Genomic DNA, 19,642 nt, shown 5'->3' with positions numbered 1-19,642 from the left:
TTCCAGTTCTTGCCCTAAAGCCAGACAAGTCTTTCCTCCTAGTATGTCCCTAGCACTTTTCAAGCTGCTGCCCCAGCTCCAGAGCTCAGAGTGAGTGAGTCCATCAATGAGTAAGTCCATGAATGCCTGGGACTCCAGCAGCCCTTTGTCTCATGTAGTCACAATCTCCACTGGTTTCACAACCAGGGGTTGTGGAGACTTCTCTTACAGGCACTGAAACCCTAGATGAGGGAACCTGGTGTGTGGCTAGGACCCTTTGCTCCCCATGGGTGACCTCCACAATGAGCTATCCCTCCCAATTTTTAATAGCCACATGTGGGTGTGGGGCAAGCCTGTTCCAAGTCTCTACCCCTCCTGCCAGTCCTTAGTTATAGGACTTTTGTTCAGCTAGATTTCAGGCAGTTCTCAATGATGGTCGTTTTATGGTTTAGTTATAATTTTGATGTGGTCTGGGAGGAGGCAAGCACAGTGTTTACCTACTCTGCCATCTTGACTGGAAGCCAAGATTTCAAGACATGAATTGGGAATGACACAGACATATAGTCCATAATAGAGACCTCCAAAGATACACTTTAGCTACTTTACAATTTTACACAGAACCACAATGCTGTCATACACCACTGAAAATCAAAAATGCTTTCTTATAAATTGCAAGATTCAGAAACTTCAATGCAGTAAAAATCATAGGGCACTTTTCACTGTAATACTTTCCCTAGAAGTTGGTCTACCTTATGCTAGTAAATCTCAAGAACACAAAATGTCGACTTAATTAACTGTTGGAGTCGATGCTTTATTTCTGGTAATAGTGGATTCTGGACAGGTGAGAACAAATCTACACAGACTTCCCAAGATAATGAAAGCCCCTAATTAAAATGATGGTGGAAGCTCTCAGTGCCTGCTAACATTGTACCTGAAAAAACTATGTAGATCTTATTATTTTTAAGTTTATTTTTAGACTCACTAGTTCCTAATTTAGACTTCTACTTTAACAAATTCTATCTGAATATCAGAAAAGGATCATGACCTTCTGTTTTGAAACTGTATCTTGCAATAGAATGTTACTTGTTTACGGGATTCCAATTTCAATTTGAGTAATTTTTGACAGAGCGCTACATGTAGTGTCAACATACGGGGCCATGGTGAAGAATGTCTTAATTTAATTTTCTTTTATGTGTTAATTCTGTAATTGCTTCCCAGCCACTGAGCTCGGTAGAATGAGGGACATGAAGTACTTAATGGGGATGCTGGCAGGGAAGGACATTTTGTAAGCGTTTTTAGGCATTGATAGATATACATGAAACATTATATTGCTGACAGGTTATTTAAGACTGTGCAATTAAAAAGTAATTAGGGTAACTAAAGCATCAAGGGTTTTAGATCTATGACAACTGAAAAAAACAAATGGGATATTAAAAGATAAAAAGCAATTGCACCATTATGTGAAATTTTTTTGCTTTTTAAATACATCTGTGCATCAAAAGAAGTTTCTAGCAGGGTTTGCAGCCAAAGTGATACTTCATTGTTTTGTGCCTCAAGATAATGGTACTTAAAACTTTCCTCTCTTACCTCCCACCAGTTATTCTTAGAGGCAGGTTGGGATGAGGGGGCTGGCAGGGAGATGGCATGAAGAAATGGTACAGAGAAAAAAATGAAATGATATTAAACCAGTGAGAGAGAGGTGGGGATGAGGGGGTTCACAATATATTTGAAAGAGCCCGAGCTCTCCAGTCAGGTAACCCTAAATTTCAGGACCAGCTTCACCACACACGCTATGGAGGGCACTTCCGCTCTCTGAGTACCAGTCTCCTCACTTATAAGTTTATCATGGCCACAGCACCCACTCATAAGTATACATGTTGGGTAAGGTTAGTAAAGTGCTGTCATCTACAGGACCCTGTGTCAGGCAAGGTACCCAAGGCCTAAATAGTGTGGTGTGGTGTTTCCCTCATCCCACCCCTACACCTTCTTCTCCATGGAGTCTCCCAGAGACAGCACCTTGATGCTTCCACCTGTCTGCTGTCTTCCGGACCTGCCTGTGCTCTGGGGGAGGAGGGGCAGGGCACAAGACAATGGGCAGCAAGGTGATGACGCACCCGCCTCCTTGGGGCAGTTCCTCCCAGCACGCCAGACATGGCCGGTGATCTTTTCCAGATGGAGTTAGCAGGAGGTAGCATTGCCTATCTACAGGTGTTCGTGGGGAATAGAAACAGTAAAATGATTAGTAATTACTTTAAAAAAAAAAAAGTGTCTGCCATGCAAACTGCTTGTGTGCACAGCACCTGGTGAGAACCGTGCTCCAGGATGCGACTATTTTGGGTTGTTTTTAATTAAATGAAAACATTCTTTCCAGAGCTGGCGTACGTTTACCCATAGATAGGAGGTTGGATCACTTTGAATGCTGCTGGTCTAGAACATTCTAGAAAGGAAGAAAGCAGCTACTTCTCTGGTCATTTGCCTTGGCTCTAAAATATGCTGGTTTGCAAAGGAAACTAATGGTTATTTGTGTCGTCTTTTCCCAGAACATAATTGCCGAGCATGAAATCCGTAATATCTCCTGTGCTGCCCAGGACCCAGAAGACCTCTCAACGTTTGCTTATATCACGAAAGATTTGAAGTCCAATCACCACTACTGTCACGTGTTTACCGCCTTCGATGTGGTGAGTAACTACCCTCTTTGGACAAATTAAATATTTCCCCAAATGTGCCTGGATATTATTGAAAGCCCAACTGGCAATTAAGGTACTTGGCATGTTTACCAAGTGTTAAGGTGTATCTCTCTCGCATACAGTATTTTACAGACTTAGCTTTTCTGAGCTTTTTCTATAGAACGCTACTTCTACCTAGTGTCTGATTTGTCCTTGCTCAACTTCTAACTTCATTTTTTAGATGTAACGAATTCCTTTTTTTCCTCTGGTATCAAAATATAGTAAATGTCTTCCAGCCTCCTTGTTCCTTCGCTGTATCTGTCAGGTGTCTCTGGTAGCCATTTCTAAATAGTAGGGAATAATAATCTAGGTTTGTTTGGAAAAATAAATTTCAGTGCCTCATACAATAGTATGGTTTTCTGTATTAAATAGTAGTCAAATTAGACACCTAAAAATAATAATCAGAAACACCAAGATTTGGTCTATTTGCTTATTCAGAAGTTAGTCTTATAATGATGTCCTTATAATATCACACTTAGTCCTATATGTCATTAAGCCTAAAAACTAGCTCATATATATCCAACTTGGAAAATGAAAGCAATTCTAGAAAACAATAAATGTTCCTTAAAGATATATATATATATATGGCTGTAACCATGAAATAATTTATAATCAGAAGAATTCTAAAGTGTCACTTTAATTTGGCAATTCTACTCTGTTCAGTGTATTTGAAATACAGATATTTAAAGAATTACATAGAAATTAAGTGCAATATATTCTTTGCCAGCCCACAGTTCAATGTCCTAGGTAAGACTGCTCAAAGCAGTCATTTTCAGTTCTGACAAACACCCATAGACCAAGGACCACCATAAGGCAAAATCTACCCCTTTTAAAGCATGTTAGGCTCACGCCCAGAGCATTTCTATCATGCTGCATGTGGCTCATCCCTTCCGTTTTTGAAAATTCCTTCTGTCTTGGGAGGCATGAGGAGAATAATGTAAAAGTGGCATGTGGTAACAGTACGGACTGCAGAACAAAGTCCTCAGAGGCCACTCTAAATATCTCTGGTTGTGTGTATTTGCGTGAGATCAGTGGTATTGATTAAGTTATTTTAGCATAGCTTTCTGGTGCCTTAAGCATAACTTGCTGTTCCTATAAAGTGTAATCGTTTCTCTAAACAGTAAAATTCCACTCTATCCTCATATATTTTGGTTTGCATGAAACACCTTTCCCCGTGGGAGTCGCACTGGTGTCATAGAAGGAGCAGACAAATCAGAGTTCACATCCCATCACAGCTGCCTGCTCCCTCATCTTAGGCAAGTTGCAGGACTTTGCCGAGTCTGATCTCCTTGGTGTATAAAACGGGCACAAGGATTTATACCTCACAGGTTTTCATCGGGATTCAAAGGAAGGAGCTTATGTCGAGCGCCTCATGAATAACAGGCGTCCAGTGTTAGTTCCACCCCCACCTGTTCTCTCTCCTTGCCTCCTGGCATCACCATGGACAACCTGGCCCCTTTTTCTGCTAAAAGACATAAGATAAATTTGCCACAGGTGTATTTGTGGTCCAGAATTTTCCCACTGCCCTTGTAAAAGAACCAAAAAAAAAAAAGAGAGAGAGAAACAATAAATAAAATAAAAACAAAAGAAAGAAAGTATTGACTACAGATCTCATACTGGTATATTGCCTCTATATAGTGTTTTCATTGAATGTCAATATTTCAGTTTTTCGTAATGAATTCCAACCAGTTCTCTAAACTGGTTTTTACAGTAATATATAATTTACCTTCATAAGAGTATCCAAAACATTATTCTACATTCAAACTAAAACTGATGGCCATCACACCCCTGAGTAGTTTTAGCCATATATAGATATATGGGAGATATATATATATATATATATATATATATATATATATATATATGATAGATAGATAGATATCATATATATCATATATATATCTATCATATATATATCTATCATATATATATCTCATATATATGATATGTATATTACATATATACATATATAATATATATTTTACATATATATGTATATTACATATATACATATATTTTATATATATATATTATATATATATATTTTAGGAGCAACATGGTGTCTCTGATCAACATTTGGAAATTGGAGAATTGCTTCATTTTTTTGTTTTCATCCAGATGTTTGATTTAATGTAGACATTACTAGCTTAGGATTCTGGTATCAGCTCCAAAAGATTTTCATCCTATACCACAAATCCACTATTTTAATCCTCTCTAGGTGAACACAGTTTGTCTAACTTCAAAAATAGTAACAGGGGTTACCAGCCTTGACCTGGGCCTTTGAGCAATTTTGAGATGCAACAAGCTTTGCTGGCACTAAAAAAAAAAAAAGCCTCTTTGAGCATGGATTTTGTATCTTTATGTAGGGCAGCTCAGTGTTCAGTCCAATCTTGAAGCCTTAAAATTCTTTTGATATAAGTCAGTCCCCAAATGGCCAAAAGAAAAGAATACCTTAAGTATACATTTAATCTTTTAGTTTATATGTATATGTACATGTGCATTTTTAATTGCAAAGTCATTGTCACTTTGACCTTTATATCTTTTATGGGTCACAAAATGTTTTTATGAGTATCTGCTATTATCAAAAAATGTAATGACATCTCAGATGCTTCTAGTTTATGGGGAGTTAGATTTGAAATGCAGAGTATCTTCCCATAGAAATCCTGTGTGACCTTAGAAGGGAAGCCCAAGCCTCCTTACAAAAATTAGCATACGAGTTTAGCATAGTTCACTTACTAGAGTCTAAAAAACTCAGACTCCAGGAGAGGGTGGAGTGTACCCTGTTTCCCAAGATCACTTGGCTCTGATAGACTGTTTTGGAGAACACCTTGCAGGGACAGGATTCTGTAGAACACACTTCAAGAAATGTTATGCTTCATGATCTCTATGCCTATTTCCATTTCTTAGAATCCATGCTAAATTCAGCATGTGATATATTCAGTTTAGGTAACAGGTAGATGAAAAGACTAGAGCAAAAATGGTATTAGAGTTTCCAAGAAAAAAGCCAGTATGTACCTACCGGCAAGCACCAGGCCTGCTGTGCATTCTAGACTCTATTGTGGCAGCTGATTTCTCTTCACGTTTCTAACTTGCAAGACCTGGAACACACCTCACCCACCATAGAACAAAAGGCTTTCCTAATTCCATCTTTCAAGCAATGAAAACTTAATGGAAGAGGGGACAGTTGAACTGGGTAGAAAAGGATGTATTATGAGGTTAGAAGTCATGGGGTTAAAAACACGGATTCGGTGCTAATTCTCTGCCTCCCTTATCTCAAATGAGTGAAGGAGAAGTTCATGCTGCTAGAACTACAAAAGGGGGATGGGTATTTCAGTGGCCCAAAGCTGCAGTGATCATCCTTCAAAGGCCACGATAGGTAAGAGACAGGTATGACCAATCTAATTTAGAAACTATGATCTTTTATATATTATTCACTTGGTTAGTCTAGAATTCTAAGTCATAGAATTGAGGTGGGTCAGTCAGAAAGATTTTCATGCACTCTCTGTGGGAGTATCAGATCTATTTTAAAACTCTGGAAAAGACCTCATTCAATAGTTTTAAGATACGAAAGGTTTGTTTTTTAAAATAGCGTTAAAAGCCATGACTGCTGCTAGACCCTTACTAATTCTCGCTTCTATGAAGAATATGTTTGCAGTCCTTGATATTTTTACCCACGCTCATTTCCCTCTTACTTGCAACCCCCAAATGCTGTAATCTTCAGCGTGTAGCACGTGGCATGGCTTCGACTGGCTCCGGAATGTGTAGGGAATGTCGAAGCCGTGATGCTGGTGGGTGGCGCGTGGGGGAGATGAAGCTCCCTCTCTCCTGTGCCTTCTTGGCTTAGTGTGGGCCATGAAATGATCTAAACTGGAGACACAAAAATGACAAAATGCAGGAAAGCATGGTCAGTGGACTGTGCAATAACATTTCATAGTACTCTACCATCAATATGTACCAGCAAGCAAAGCAGAGAACATCACTGCTGGAGCGGACTTGCTAAGAGTCAGCCACATTGTCATGATGAATGAGATCTGTGCCAACTTTCGACTTTGGCTCTGCTGTGGGTTTCTTTCTTGGTTGTCTCATCAGTTTAATGAAATTAAAATCCCTGACCCTTTTTTTTCCACCCCCAGTTTGACTGAAATATAATCGACAAAGAACATTGTATTCGTTTTAGGAACACAACATAATGATTTGGTGTATATATGTATATACAGTAAAATGATCACCACAATAAATTTGGTTAATGTCCATCACCTCACACATTTACAAATTTTTGCCCTGTGATGAGAGCTTTAAGATCTCCTTTCACAGCTTTCAAATATATAATACAGTCTGATTAACTATAATCACCATGTTTCACATTATATCCCCAGAACTGATTGCCTTGTAACTGGAAGTTTGGACCTTTTGATCACCTTCACCAATTTCACTCTTTCTTAAACGCTGAGATTATTTCCATGGAGTGGTTTGAGGTTCCTGATGAAAAATGTCTGTGGCTTATGTTGCAGAGATTGTCCCACCAACCGGGAACTTAAAGGTGCAAAAGAACTTTTGTAACTGATGTTAGTTGACCTCTGACAACTAAATCGATATCCTATGTGGAGCTAGGTGGTCTCTTTCTCTGCTTTTCATTTTCTCCAGCTGAAAATGGCACTCAACCTATTTGACCTGATACTATGAAAGTACGTGGCAAGCTAAGAAAATGTGAAAGTGCATAGAGCCTTTAAGATTGAACTGGAACACTTTCCCTGGCTAGTCTCCCACTTAGGAAACAGCAACCGACGGGTAGAGTAGAAGGCTTCTCTGGCCCCATGCAGCCAGCTGAAACCCATCAACAAGGTCTGTCACAGGAGGGATCCCGCTCCTGAGAGCAGAGAATGGCCCTGATTGAATAATAAAGGCAGCACCACAACGCATGGTCCTTGTACACCACCACGACCCCCAACCCTCCACGCCCATACACACACACCCCGCCCCACCTGCTCCCACCAAAAAGAAAGAATAAGTGAACACTGCTGAGCTGCATTTATCTATACCTGCTCTCCATTTGGCATAAATCACTGAGAATTAACTATATCCAAGCCATAAAGCCAATGGTGGGTGGATATTCAAAGACTAATAGTCACTCTATTTCTCTCTCATCCCTGTTGGGATGTCACCAGAGCCCAAATTAATGACATTTTTTATAAAGTTGGAAAGAGGTAGGCATTCTGCAATCTTTTCTCACAGATTGTTTTGCAGCATTCATACAGGTAGCTGTCTCTTAAATAGCTAAATATCAAGTGTCATGTTCAGGGGTGTGGCCTTTAGAATCAGCCAGGTTTTAAATCCCAAGTCAGCACGTCTTACTTTTGTAGTTTGGTCAAGAACACCTCTAATCCTCAGTTTCCTCACCTGTGAACTAGAGATAACAATAGTACCCACCACCTGTGGTTATTGTAAGGATTAAATGAAATGACAGATGCTCGTTTCCTGCACGTGATGTCCAGTCTTCGCTGCTGAGGGCGGGAGAACAGTAGGAGCAGGTTATGGTGATGGCTGTATTCTTTCCTGTTGTCAGACCCTGTGTGAGGATTTATGTCGCAGTTTTTAGCTTACCTTGTGTGTGCTGCAGCAGTGTTCCACACCTAGGGGAAAAGTCCTTATGAAACACCTTTATCGAGTGCCTACCATGAGTCAGGCACAGGTCCCGGCTCTCCAGGAGCTCATAGTTTTGTAGGGGATAGTTGCAACAAAATCATACCTGCGCTCTCCTGGAGTTGTGCCAGTACCCAGCAAGGGCGAGGCTCCCAAAGGAGGGTCACTAGGGCTGGAAACTGAACACTTACTTTATGTGAACATGTGGTAATTTTGGAGGAGTGACATCTCATTAATTCACTTATGATGAGCTCAGAGCATTAGACAGGCATCTGCAATAAGCAAGAAAAAGTAATTTATATTTACTGTGTTTACTAAGCCAAGGAAATGGACTTGTCCGTTTGAGAAAGACTTTTAGCAGCAAGGGTTAAAATAAAAAGGGTATGATTTTGGTAAGAGTTTCTTTGGAAGGCATCACAAGTTAGTGAAGGGTTCACTGTAGCTACCACCAGGAGCTTTTAGTTTTGGAGAGGTAGGCAGCCCCCCGTGGGGAGAGGTTGAAATCTAGCAAATCTCTCCTCTGTGCACCCTTTTCCCAAACCCCTACTGAGAACAGGATAAAGATCATCGTTAGGTTGTGTCTCTCTTCTGTCCTATTGGCCAGTCCCTCCAAGATGGATGCTGTCCAGCCACCTTAGGCTATGGTTCCATGAGGACAGGTGACCAGAGCGCACAAGTGCATGACAAACCTGGAATGTGATAAGAAAGCAAGTCATGATTTAGAGAACAGGTCCCGACCTCCTCCCTGGGTCTTTCGCTTAGCCGATGTGCACTCACGTACCGGGGTGAGGCATGAAGTGAAACCTTCCCGATACTGTGGAAAGCTCTGCCACTGATAAAAAAAGGTTTTTGAAGAACATTTAAGGGCATGCAAAAACCACACAAGGTTTAATGTTACATGAAAAAGCATCTTTTGAAACTGCATGTAAAAAGTCTGATTCTAAGTGCGTTTATAAATTCACATATGGAAATATTCATATACCGTATAAAAGTATTTGCATAAAAAGAAAATACACCAAAATACATTGGTGCCTATATCCCAGCAGTAGAATTTTACAGGTGATTTTTATTTTATTTTTTATGTATTTTCAAAATTTTCTACATGCATCTTGTTATAATTAAGGGAAAATATTAATTTTGTGATTCTTTTAATTAGCAGAAATTAGCCCTACAAAAAAAGAAAAAAGCTATCTACATTTTGGCCACTTGATATGTCAGCCCTGGACCAGATAGGCATCTTAGCAGAATGCCTAATATTTATGTCTAAATGCTAACGACCTCTGATTGGGCAGTATTTATATCTATAAATATAATCTATCAAGATTCATTTCTGGTTTGTACTTGAGAGAACTAACTATAGGTAGAGCTAAGGAGATGTCAATGAATTCTGTAACTATGCCCAGAATATTCTCAGTTATTTTTGCCTCAGGACGTGGGTGAAGCAAGTTGTAGACAAAGCTTACCCTGAGTCTTAAAAAACAAGTACAAGCAAAATACAACCAAAAGAGAAATGTGGCTTCTTTCAGGGGACCCCACAGAGCATCCAAGTTGAAAAACACTTTTCTTTGTCTTCAGACCCACAAGGGCATTTCCTGCATTTGTTCATCCAGACCTGCCCGTGGGAGAGAAGACAGAAGGGAATAAATGGCTCTGGCCACCCACAGTCACCCTTATCTCACCCTTAAGGTGCAAGTTCTCTTATCTTAGGGACCTACCAGGCAGCTTCCTTTTCTAATTCTTCTAACAAACATTAGTTGAGCACCTCATAATGTCCTAAACCCTAGAGATACTAATTCAAATGAAACCAGAGCCCTCAAGGAGCTTGGTACACTTGGGGAGTTGTACCTATGAGGAGGAAATCCTAATAAATTCCATGCAATGAGTAGAGCTGTGGAGCTGCCTGAGGAGGGGCCCCTGACTGATCCTGGGGGATCAGGAAAGAGGATTCAGAGAAGGCTTCTGGAAGATAGAAGGCCCCATGCAATTCTTTAGAGATAAACAGTAGCTCAACAGACAAAGATGGGAGTTGGGAAAAGGATGTGTTGCCAAAAACAAAAGCCATTTTATAATAAGCAAAATACTTGGCCATTTCGAATAGTTTGGGGGGTGATTGTTGCAGTGAGTGCATCCTCTGAGATGAAAGCCAGCCCCTTGGTCATTGCGTTTCTAAGCGCTGGCTGGTGGGTTGTGGAGCCCTGCAATCTGGTCTTTGTGTAACGTGCTACTGTTTAGTGTTGCACCCAAAGTACCCTCGTCTCTAAACTGGATTCCTAGTTGGCTGGGTAAAAGACGAACAGCTTCTAATCAGAGAATCCTGACACCGCTAGGGTAGGAAGGGACCTGGAGGTCACCTGGACCGGAGCCTGTCCTCAGTGCCATTTCCTCAGTGGCAGTGGCGGGTGCCATAGGTAGGCAGCCCCCGGTGGATTTAGTCCATGTGGATTATCCAGGTGTGGCCATCGTTCACCGGCACTGCTGTACCAAATCACTGAGGGTCCTCGTAAGGCCACTGGCTTTTCTGCCTCACCTGGCTCATCCCCGTGTAGACACAGCCCTTGCTTTGAATGTCTGTTCGCACCCTCTTCGGGTGTGAGTAGCCTCTGTCGACCTCAGAAAGTGCCTCCACCAACCCCCGAAAAGCCAAAGAATAGCCAGGTTTGGCCTGTAGCTTTTCAAGGTTATGGAACTAACACATTTACTTGTTCAGTCACTAAAACATGGTGGTCGTTTTTTAATCCCAATGGAGTTTGCCAATAGACAGGTCAGAATGGTCCACTCGTAAACAGCAGCCTCCCAGCCTGGACCAGCCTCTCTCCCTCTGGTGTCCCCTCCCCTCTCAGCTCATTTCCTTTTTTGTCACTTTCACCAGATGTTTTGGAGGCTTATGTTTAATGTGCCTTGTCAGTCGTTTTGGCTGTAATGGGTCAAACAATGTAAGCTCTCAAATAAATATTTATAGGATGGACACTATACAGTGCTCCTTCCATAAAGGATGTAAGGCACATAGGTATGATAAACCTGAGAATATAGATACATACCAATCTCAATTAGGGAAAATACAGACTAAAAAGAAGAAGGATGAGGATAGGGTTATTCATCCTCTCAGAAAACAAAACTTCAGTGAGACTGAAAGAACTTTTTGTCCTGGGTCTTCATGAGGGGATATTATGGGATAGTGTCTTCGCCAGCATTCATACAGTGAATCTCCAACACACAAGATGGTTTCTTAGGGGGTCCCTCAATGAAAGTGGAGGGGGGAGCAGCACACCAGCAGACTCATGAAAGCAAGAAGGCAGGATAGCCTGATATGAAGTCAGATCTGATATGAATCCTGACTCTGCCCCTTACTAGCTGTATGATCCTGACCCTCTCACATTATAAAATGGGGATAATAATCCCTCCTGTGTTAAGTGGTCGTGAGGGTTAGATAATCACATCAGGCAATTTAGCTCGTCCCTGCAATGAGGTGAGCAGTGTCATACGGTTGTTGCTGCTAGTACTGTTTTATCATCCCTGTGAGAGGAAATGGAATGTGGTTCGGGTTCACAGGTGGTCTGCCGTGGTGCAGGAATCAAGCCTAGCACAGCTAGGGGAGGGGTTGACTGCATGTCCATAAGTTAACGTCCACAGACAGCATTTTCCATCTGGGCTTAAGAGAAATTTCACGGTAGAAGGTTCAACTCTTTGCTTAGTACTTGGAGTAAAGGTGTTGGGGTTCCAGGATAAAAGAAAAGCTGGGTGTTCTAAAATTCAACTGAGCAGATGTTAGAATTGACATCCCAGGTGAAAACCGAGGAGCCTAAACAAATTCTTGGCCAACTGGATGGCCAGCCCGCCAGTACGTGGAGGTGAGCCATGGTAACACCTGCAAACAGGGCCTGGATTTTGCCTGGAAAACAGTTTCCAGCCCTCTCTGCCAAAGAATGAAGAGGCACTCAGAACCTCAAGGTGACAGATAAAGAATGAATAAGATTTTTTGAGCTAGAAGATTTTTCTCTTGCTTTAAATTATCAAAATGAAAAAGCTTGTTATTTTTATGATTATAAAATTATTCATCTTCATTTGAGTAAAGTGCAAAACATACAAAGAGGTACAAAAGAGACAAAAAATCATCCACAATCTCAACACCCAGTGGTAACCACTAGTAACATTTTAGTATATAATATTCCTGTTTTCTATGCACATAGGCAGATGTCGTCTATGTTTGTATATATGCATATATTTTCATTTGCAGTCTTTTAACTAGTTTTTTTTTAATGACTTAATTTTCATTTTAAATGGCTGCCTAGTAGTCCACCGCAAGGCTGTAGGTACTTAATCAGTCCGCTATCAATGAAAACTTTAAACACTATAATGAATATTCTCACAAACACGTCATTGAACCCTTGAGCCAAAAAGATTTTCAAAACAGGAGTTTCCAACACACACACACAAAAATTGTCACAATGCACCAGTTAATATGAATTAGTTATCTGGGTGGTCAGGGCTTTTCCTGGGGGACAGATTGCCCACAGTCCATGTGGCAGTTTTCCTGACACCAAAGTGATGAGTACACTGGGTACAGCCTGTGACTCGGATGCAGGAGGACGGTGGGGGCAGCTCTTTGTCTCTCCATGAGCCTCCTCTGCCCCACATCATTCAGTGGGCACTTCCTGGGCACTCGCTGTAGGCCAGGCATGGGCCAGGCACCAGGGCCTCAGTCCCTGACACACGGGCTGAGCTCAGCAAACATCGCTGGCGATGTTCACCTGCGATCCTGGCCGCCTAAAGGGACCCACAGTAAATACAAGCTGCCTACCCTTGTCTGCAGTTTGCATAAGAAAAACAATTTTGCAGCCCCGATTACAATTAGGATCTATCCTTAAAATGGGACGACTCCTCGGCTTCCTCTAAGGTAGCAATTCTTAATCCGCCTACTAAAATCTCTGGAGGGAGTGGAGAGAGCAGGGCTTCAGAGATCATGACGTGCCCCTGGGCAGTTGTCCCCATGGAATTAGGACTCCCTGACTCCATCCTAAAGAGCGTCTGCTGGAGAGGGAGTGTCGCCTGCATCCCTCACATCATCCTCACATCACCAAAGGGGCCTCCACGGGGTGAGAATGCCAGTGTTGGTGCTTCACATCAAGGGGCACAAGGGACAGCTTTCACCTGGAGGCTGCCTCTCCACTGGTCCTGGCACGAGACTCGCGCACATTGCATGACCGTTAGGTATCCTCACTCCAGCCAAGATGCATCAGTCGCCCAGAAGCTTCCGCATTTAACGTTTTTAAGCTGTTGGTTTCCTAACAGTTGCAGAAGTCTTTTACATGCAGTACGGTTTTAAGGTGTAGTGGTCGAGGGCGGCCTGTCAGAACACCAGGTGCTGGCTCCGTGAGCAAGTTAGTTAGTCAACTTTTCTAAGCTTAATTACCTCACGTACAAAATAGGGCTACTCATAGCCCCACAGCCCAGAGCGGTCCGAATTCAAGGAGAGTTCACCAGAGCATATTGCGTGGTGCGTGGTGCATAGTAAATAATAAATGTTAGCTGGTACTGTCATTGGGTTAACTGTTATTCTGAGTGATTCTCAAAAAAAAAAAAAAAATCCAGTGAGGTGTGTACTGCATCTGTTATTATCCCTGGTTTAATTTAAGAAAAACAAGGCTCAGAGCATGCTCTTCCCAGCATTCTTCTTCTCCCACGCCCGCACCAAACGCCCACACGTGCACGCACGCAGGCCACGTTCTTTCATTGGCGGCCGATGTGAGGTAGGAAATACTCAAGGTCAATTGCCTTGCACGTGATTCTAAAAAGAGACTCATGCTGGAAAGGCAGGTGTGTTCCAATAAGCGAGGAGGGGCAGAGGGTTCCAAGGTCACAGAGAGACGCTGGGTCGAAGCATTTGAGCATTTGAGAGAAGTGAGATAATAGAGGTAAAACTCCGTGAGTTTGAATTTATGCCCAGTGGGGGTTAAGATCCTGAGATCGTGGCTGTATTGACATAAAAGGACGCTCCAGCTCTGTGGTTTGGGCTGGCATGCGTGACCTTAGTGCTTACAGTGACCTGTGCCCAGGGTGGGTCGAGGCATCAGCTACGTCTCCACGGCCAGGCTGGCGTGGTGGCCCCAGGACTGGCCTCCTGCCACCGCATCCCGTTCATCCCAGAGCTGCAGCTGATGCTTCTCCCTCCCGCTGCCTGAATGAGGGTCCGGCCAGCCTTCTTTGGCACTACATAGCGCTCCGGTTATCGGTGGCTGCCTAATAAACCAGCCCGAAACTTGGTGGCATAGAACAACACCCATTTTAGCTTATTTACGATTCTGAGACTGGAATTTGGGCAGAACACGGCCATTCTGCTCTTCTTTGCTCACACTATCCAGGGCCTCTGCTGAGGGGGGCCGCTCAGATGGCTGCAGATGCGGAGACAGCTGGGCTGGGGCTGTCTGTCTGAGCCTTGGGTCCTCTCCATGTGGCGTCTCCTGGGGCTTGAATGTCAAGGATGCCTCCTTCACTCCGTAACTGGAGCCTCAGCGGGGGGGTGGCTGCAACTGCTGTTTCTCTCCAGGCAGCTTCTCCTGGTGGCCAGCTCAGACATCCTCATAGCACAGTCATCTCAGAGTGGTCACACTTTTTACACATGGCTGGTTCCCCTCACAATAAGTGTGGTACAAGAGGAAGCTGCAAGACTCCTTGCAATCGAATCGTAGAAGTTCCAGCATGTCATTTCTGTTACATTCTACTATCAGGAATGTCATTAAAACCAATCCTGACTCAAGGGGGTCAACAGGGAATACGACATAGGCAGGGAGGGGAGGAATTGACGGCAGCCATCCTGGAGCTACCGCGCACAGGTAGAGTTGAGAACAGGGGTCCTGAGTCACAAATATTGGTTCAAATCTCAGCTCGGTACCTTTCTAGCTCTGTGATGTCAGGCAAGTTACTTAACCTCTCTGAGCCTCAATTTCCTTATCTATAAAGTAAGGATAATGATCTACTGCAGATGGTAATGGTAAGACTTAAATGAGATACATTTAAGTATTGCTTAGCACAAGGCCTAACACCTATTGAGTCCTCACTTTATAGCAGTTGTGCTACTATAGTAGTAATTTAGTAGTGTTATTACTCCAGTTTGTCACTCGGCTCTTCATTCAACAAGCATCTCCTACAGCGTGTCAGGAAGTTTCAGGCACTAGCCTCCCCACAGTGCAAGGATAATATATTGAAAGCAGAGATGGGTTAGGCTTTCGGGTTTTTTTGAGAGGCATCACTGGCTGTTCAATGCCAGCCAGCATCACTGGGGTCGGCAAGCCGGGCTCAAGGAAGGAAGCAAGGGCTTGTCGCTTAAGCCTCTCTGATATTGCAATGTTATCTTTGGCCTTGTCCCAGTAGAGTCTCCTGCTGCCACAATAACAACTGTCCTCCCATTTTAAATAGTTGGGCTGTTACTAAGGAGAGGCAGAAGAAAAGAACCATCCTGCCCTGTTTAAACATGTGTCCTCTGACATGCGTCTGGGCCCCTCGGGGCCCTGGCGTGTTGGTAGCACAGCACTCAGGTGCAGAAGGCCCCATCAGCAACCAGCCGATGTGTGTCTCATGCCCCCGGGCCCTCCCTGACATCTAGGATCCATCCCTCGAATACTGAAGTGACAAAGTATCAGAAAAGTAACAATGTCCAACTCTTTACTGCACGTAATCATAAAAGAACTCTGCCAAGCATTTTAAAATAAAATGGAAGGCAAGACTTCAAGGAGAATGCAAGCCAGACGGAGAGGCCACTTGGCAGGGAAACTCAGTCCCACATTCTGGTCTCTGTGTCTTATTAGAGCAGTGTTTTAACACCAGGAACTAATTAAAAATGAAGGGGCAGAGCTTTCAACCCAGTACCTTTCAAAACCATTAGGCTTCTTATAATAATCATGTGAAAAATCTCACTTGCTCAAATGAGCATCTTTGACTTTAAGACACTGGAGCTTTAAGTCTCACTTTCAGGAACTTGTTTTTAGGTTAATGATAAAGGAAATCACACTCATTCAGCTCTACTTTTCCAGCATCTAAAAGCTGCACAGTGTAGAATCACTGAATTTGTTACCTTTTTCTTAGTCCAGTTGCCCACTTAGAGCACAAAGATCTGCTACATATTCCTGACAGACGGACGTCAACCGTCTCCACGGTCATGATGACCAAGACCAAAACCCCACAAGTTCATGTGGAGACTGCAGAAGCCAGGAGCCCCAGTCTGCCTTCCAGAGGGGCCCCACTGTGCCTTGGGAGGCAAAGCTGACGATGACGTGAGTGCCGAGTGTAGGCAGTTGCAGAGCTCAGCCCTCTTTGTTCAGTGATGGCCAGAGCTGTCTGCCAGCCCTCCTCCACCATCATTTGTTGGTGCATTACTCACTCACTAGTCTGACTCATCCTCGGAGGCAAACATGAGCTCAGTGTTCATTGCAGGAAGTGCTCGGCTGTGTGAGGTTGTCTCCAGCAAGCATACATCTGCCTTGTGGGGCCATCATGTCTCAACAAGTAGCTGGAAGAAGGAGAAGACACATCCTCTGTCAAACCGACTCTCATCCTCAGAGGCATTTTCCCATTTGAGTCTAAGACTATGTCAGTCAGTCACTGATCTGAAATCCAGTTGGTCCAGAAACCCGTGGGCCTCCCCCACATGGCCTCTGAACCCCATCCTGCCTCTTCTGTTCAGTCTTCATCAAGTGGAATCAGTCCCAAACAGTTTGCATCAGGATCGTGGGGCTTAAGCTATTTCGTGTGCTTGACCGGGGTGGAGGCGGGCAGGGCGAGAGGGCAGAGGTGGACGGTCAGCATAAGCAGAATGCTCTTTCCGTAGTTTTGAAAAACTATGAACAGACATTCTAGAGACATTCATCAGAATGAAAACTTGGGACAGACCACGCCTGCTGTCTATGACCAATAGGCACCCACCTTGAATGAAGTTGGTGTTGCCAAGACCCCACCTCTTTGGGATCAGACAGTGTCATGTTTTCTCAGTGAGAGAAGGCAGGGTGGAGCTCTGCTTGTGAAATAAAGGTACATATCTCAAGAGGAGAAAAGGAAGCTAGAAGTCATCTCGAGGGGAGTGATTGAAGGTCTGAAGACGACCTTTCTCCCGGGTGCCACTTGGCGCGGCTTTCAGGCCTAACAGAATCTCCTGTCTCTTGCTGATTTGATGATAAAATATGGAGTGGACCCACAGGGAGAGCAAATGCCTCAAGAAATAGATGGGTAATTGGCTCCGTTTGCAGGCTCACTGCCGCAACTGTGAGACGGCACACCAGCATGACTAATGCCTCTCCCCTCGGCCTAAATTAGATTTTGATTGTGTTTCAGAGATAGTCACCGAATCACAGATGTTTGAGGTAAAAAGACCCAAACTTCTGAGGAACACCTCCCGTGGAGTGTGTGGGATTGTTCTCACAGGCACGACCCTCAGGACTCAGCATCAGGCCCAGAGTAACCCCTTCCCTCCCAAGGCCCAGGGAGCAAACCCGGCCACCGATGGGGGGCTCTGAATGGGGTGGACTCCTGGGCCAGGAAGTGGGGGCGCTGCTCCCCACGGGCATTCTGCTCCTTAACATGGCTACAGGTGTGTCACATCAGTGACTCATGCTTTGTATAGACCCTAAGTTGGCCCTGGAGTGTCCTGTTCTTCGCAGGTTCCCGCTGACTCACCGCCACATCCGCTGGTCCTCACTGGTTCAGCTCCCACGGCGCTCCTCAGCCACTGGACAATCCAGTCTCCAGGGTTTGTAGTCAGCGCTTTCTCGTTCCCCTTGCAGAACCTGGCCTACGAAATCATCCTAACACTGGGACAGGCGTTTGAAGTCGCTTACCAGCTGGCACTACAAGCAAGAAAAGGGGGCCATTCCTCCACACTCCCAGAGAGCTTTGAAAACAAACCCTCCAAGCCCATCCCCAAGCCCCGCGTTAGCATTCGCAAGTCAGTGGTAAGTAGAAAAGACACAGAGGTTCTGAAACCCGTGAGCGGGCGGGAAAGGGGCTGCTCGCCGGGCCCCTGCGGGGTGCGGGTGCCAGTGAGAATCCGGGGCCTGCCCTTCCTGCTCTTGTCTTTGGCCACCTCCCAGCACATGTCCATCATCCTCTCAGCCCAGTGCCTGAAAAGCATGGGGGACCTTCTGCCTCTACCTGGAGGCTCCCAAGAACATTTCACCTTCTCTGTCACCTGGAGCAGCCCTGTGAGGGGGACCGCGCGCTGCTACTGTCCTTGGTGACTCTTTCCTGAAGGTCCCAGCTTGGGACCGACGACACCCCCTGAGGCTTTGGCTGCCATCCCCCCAGAGGGCGAAGCCTCTCACAAGCCCCCGGCCAGCAGGGAGTCTGGCAGAGGCTCATGGGAAGGCATCCCTGGGCCCAGCTAGAGAAAGTTGCGTGCGCAGGCTGTGGGAGGGCCAGACCCGGGCCCCAGTGCCTGGCCTCGCTGTGCTGTCTCCCGGCTGCCTGCCGAGGCTTCCTGCAGAGCGGTGGCTGAGCCCAAGGTGCTGGCCCTCCTTTTCGTCATGTGCCTTCCTCCAGGAATTTCCTCCCACGAGCTCTGCAGACATCCTGTCTTAACAGACTTCCATGCCTTCAAAGCAGCCTCCTCTGGTAGCAGCAGCACGCAGAGCGTTGTCAGCCAGCCTCCCGTCTGGTTTCTGCTCGGGCCGCCTGCCATGTGGCGTCCTAGAACCGCTGGGACTTGGGGCAGGCAGGCATCCCCCGGATGCAGCTCTTGGGCCCACATATCCTTCCATCTGTAACTCTCTCCTCCTCCCAGCCAACCCCTGTCCCCAGGGTCATGGGGGAGGTGTGGGATTGTTAACGTTTTCAGAGAGGCACCTTCCTTTGTGACCGTGTGGCTCCTTGTTGACAGTCTTCTCTTTAGCCTCTACCGTCACCATTCTTGGCAACTTCAGCATCCATGGGACCTCTCTGTTCCTTGCCGGCTCACTCCCAGGACCGTTCCTCCACCCCACCCCAGTCATTCACTCCTATGCATGTCACCCCTCATCACTGGTCACCACCGGTAACATGTCCTCTGAAAACCTTTCCTCAGACACCGCGCCGCTCACCACCTCAGCACCTAACCAGCCCCACTGGCTCCCGGTCCTGACGCGCTCTGAGAACTCCAGACTTACATAGCCAAATTCTTCTTTGGGATTATTTAACAGATGTCTGAAACTTAGTATGTCCAGAAGAGAATTCTTGATTTTACCCTCAAAGCTGTCTCTCTCTCTTTCTCTGTCTCTCTCTGTCTCTCTGTCTCTCTCTGTCTCTCTCTGTCTCTCTCTCTCTCTCTGTAAAGGCAT

The 19,642-nt window shown here is 44.8% G+C and overlaps 1 protein-coding gene and 1 long non-coding RNA gene across 19 annotated transcripts in view; one reads left to right on the top strand and one right to left on the bottom strand.

Moving 5' to 3' along the window:
* The window catches only part of ANKS1B (ankyrin repeat and sterile alpha motif domain containing 1B), an 818,845-nt gene that overhangs the window by 795,048 nt on the left and 4,155 nt on the right, over positions 1-19,642 (top strand). For all 18 annotated transcript variants that reach the window (XM_036237318.1, XM_036237317.1, XM_036237316.1 and 15 more), the window contains 2 exons: positions 2,520-2,657; positions 18,116-18,283. In XM_036237318.1, the coding sequence (XP_036093211.1) occupies positions 2,520-2,657; positions 18,116-18,283 (306 nt within the window). The remainder of the gene's footprint in view (positions 1-2,519; positions 2,658-18,115; positions 18,284-19,642) is intronic.
* LOC118613741 lies at positions 7,740-18,121 on the bottom strand. Its single transcript, XR_004955771.1, has 3 exons — positions 18,009-18,121; positions 16,720-16,848; positions 7,740-8,617 (listed from the first exon to the last, which is right to left on the bottom strand). It is a non-coding gene; the product is annotated as an uncharacterized LOC118613741 (long non-coding RNA).

The sequence above is a fragment of the Rousettus aegyptiacus genome, unplaced genomic scaffold (assembly GCF_014176215.1).
Source record: "Rousettus aegyptiacus isolate mRouAeg1 unplaced genomic scaffold, mRouAeg1.p scaffold_m13_p_2, whole genome shotgun sequence".
NCBI classification, from domain to species: domain Eukaryota; kingdom Metazoa; phylum Chordata; class Mammalia; order Chiroptera; family Pteropodidae; genus Rousettus; species Rousettus aegyptiacus.
Note: the sequence above shows the minus strand (reverse complement) of the source record. Positions and strands in the feature narration are given on the sequence as shown.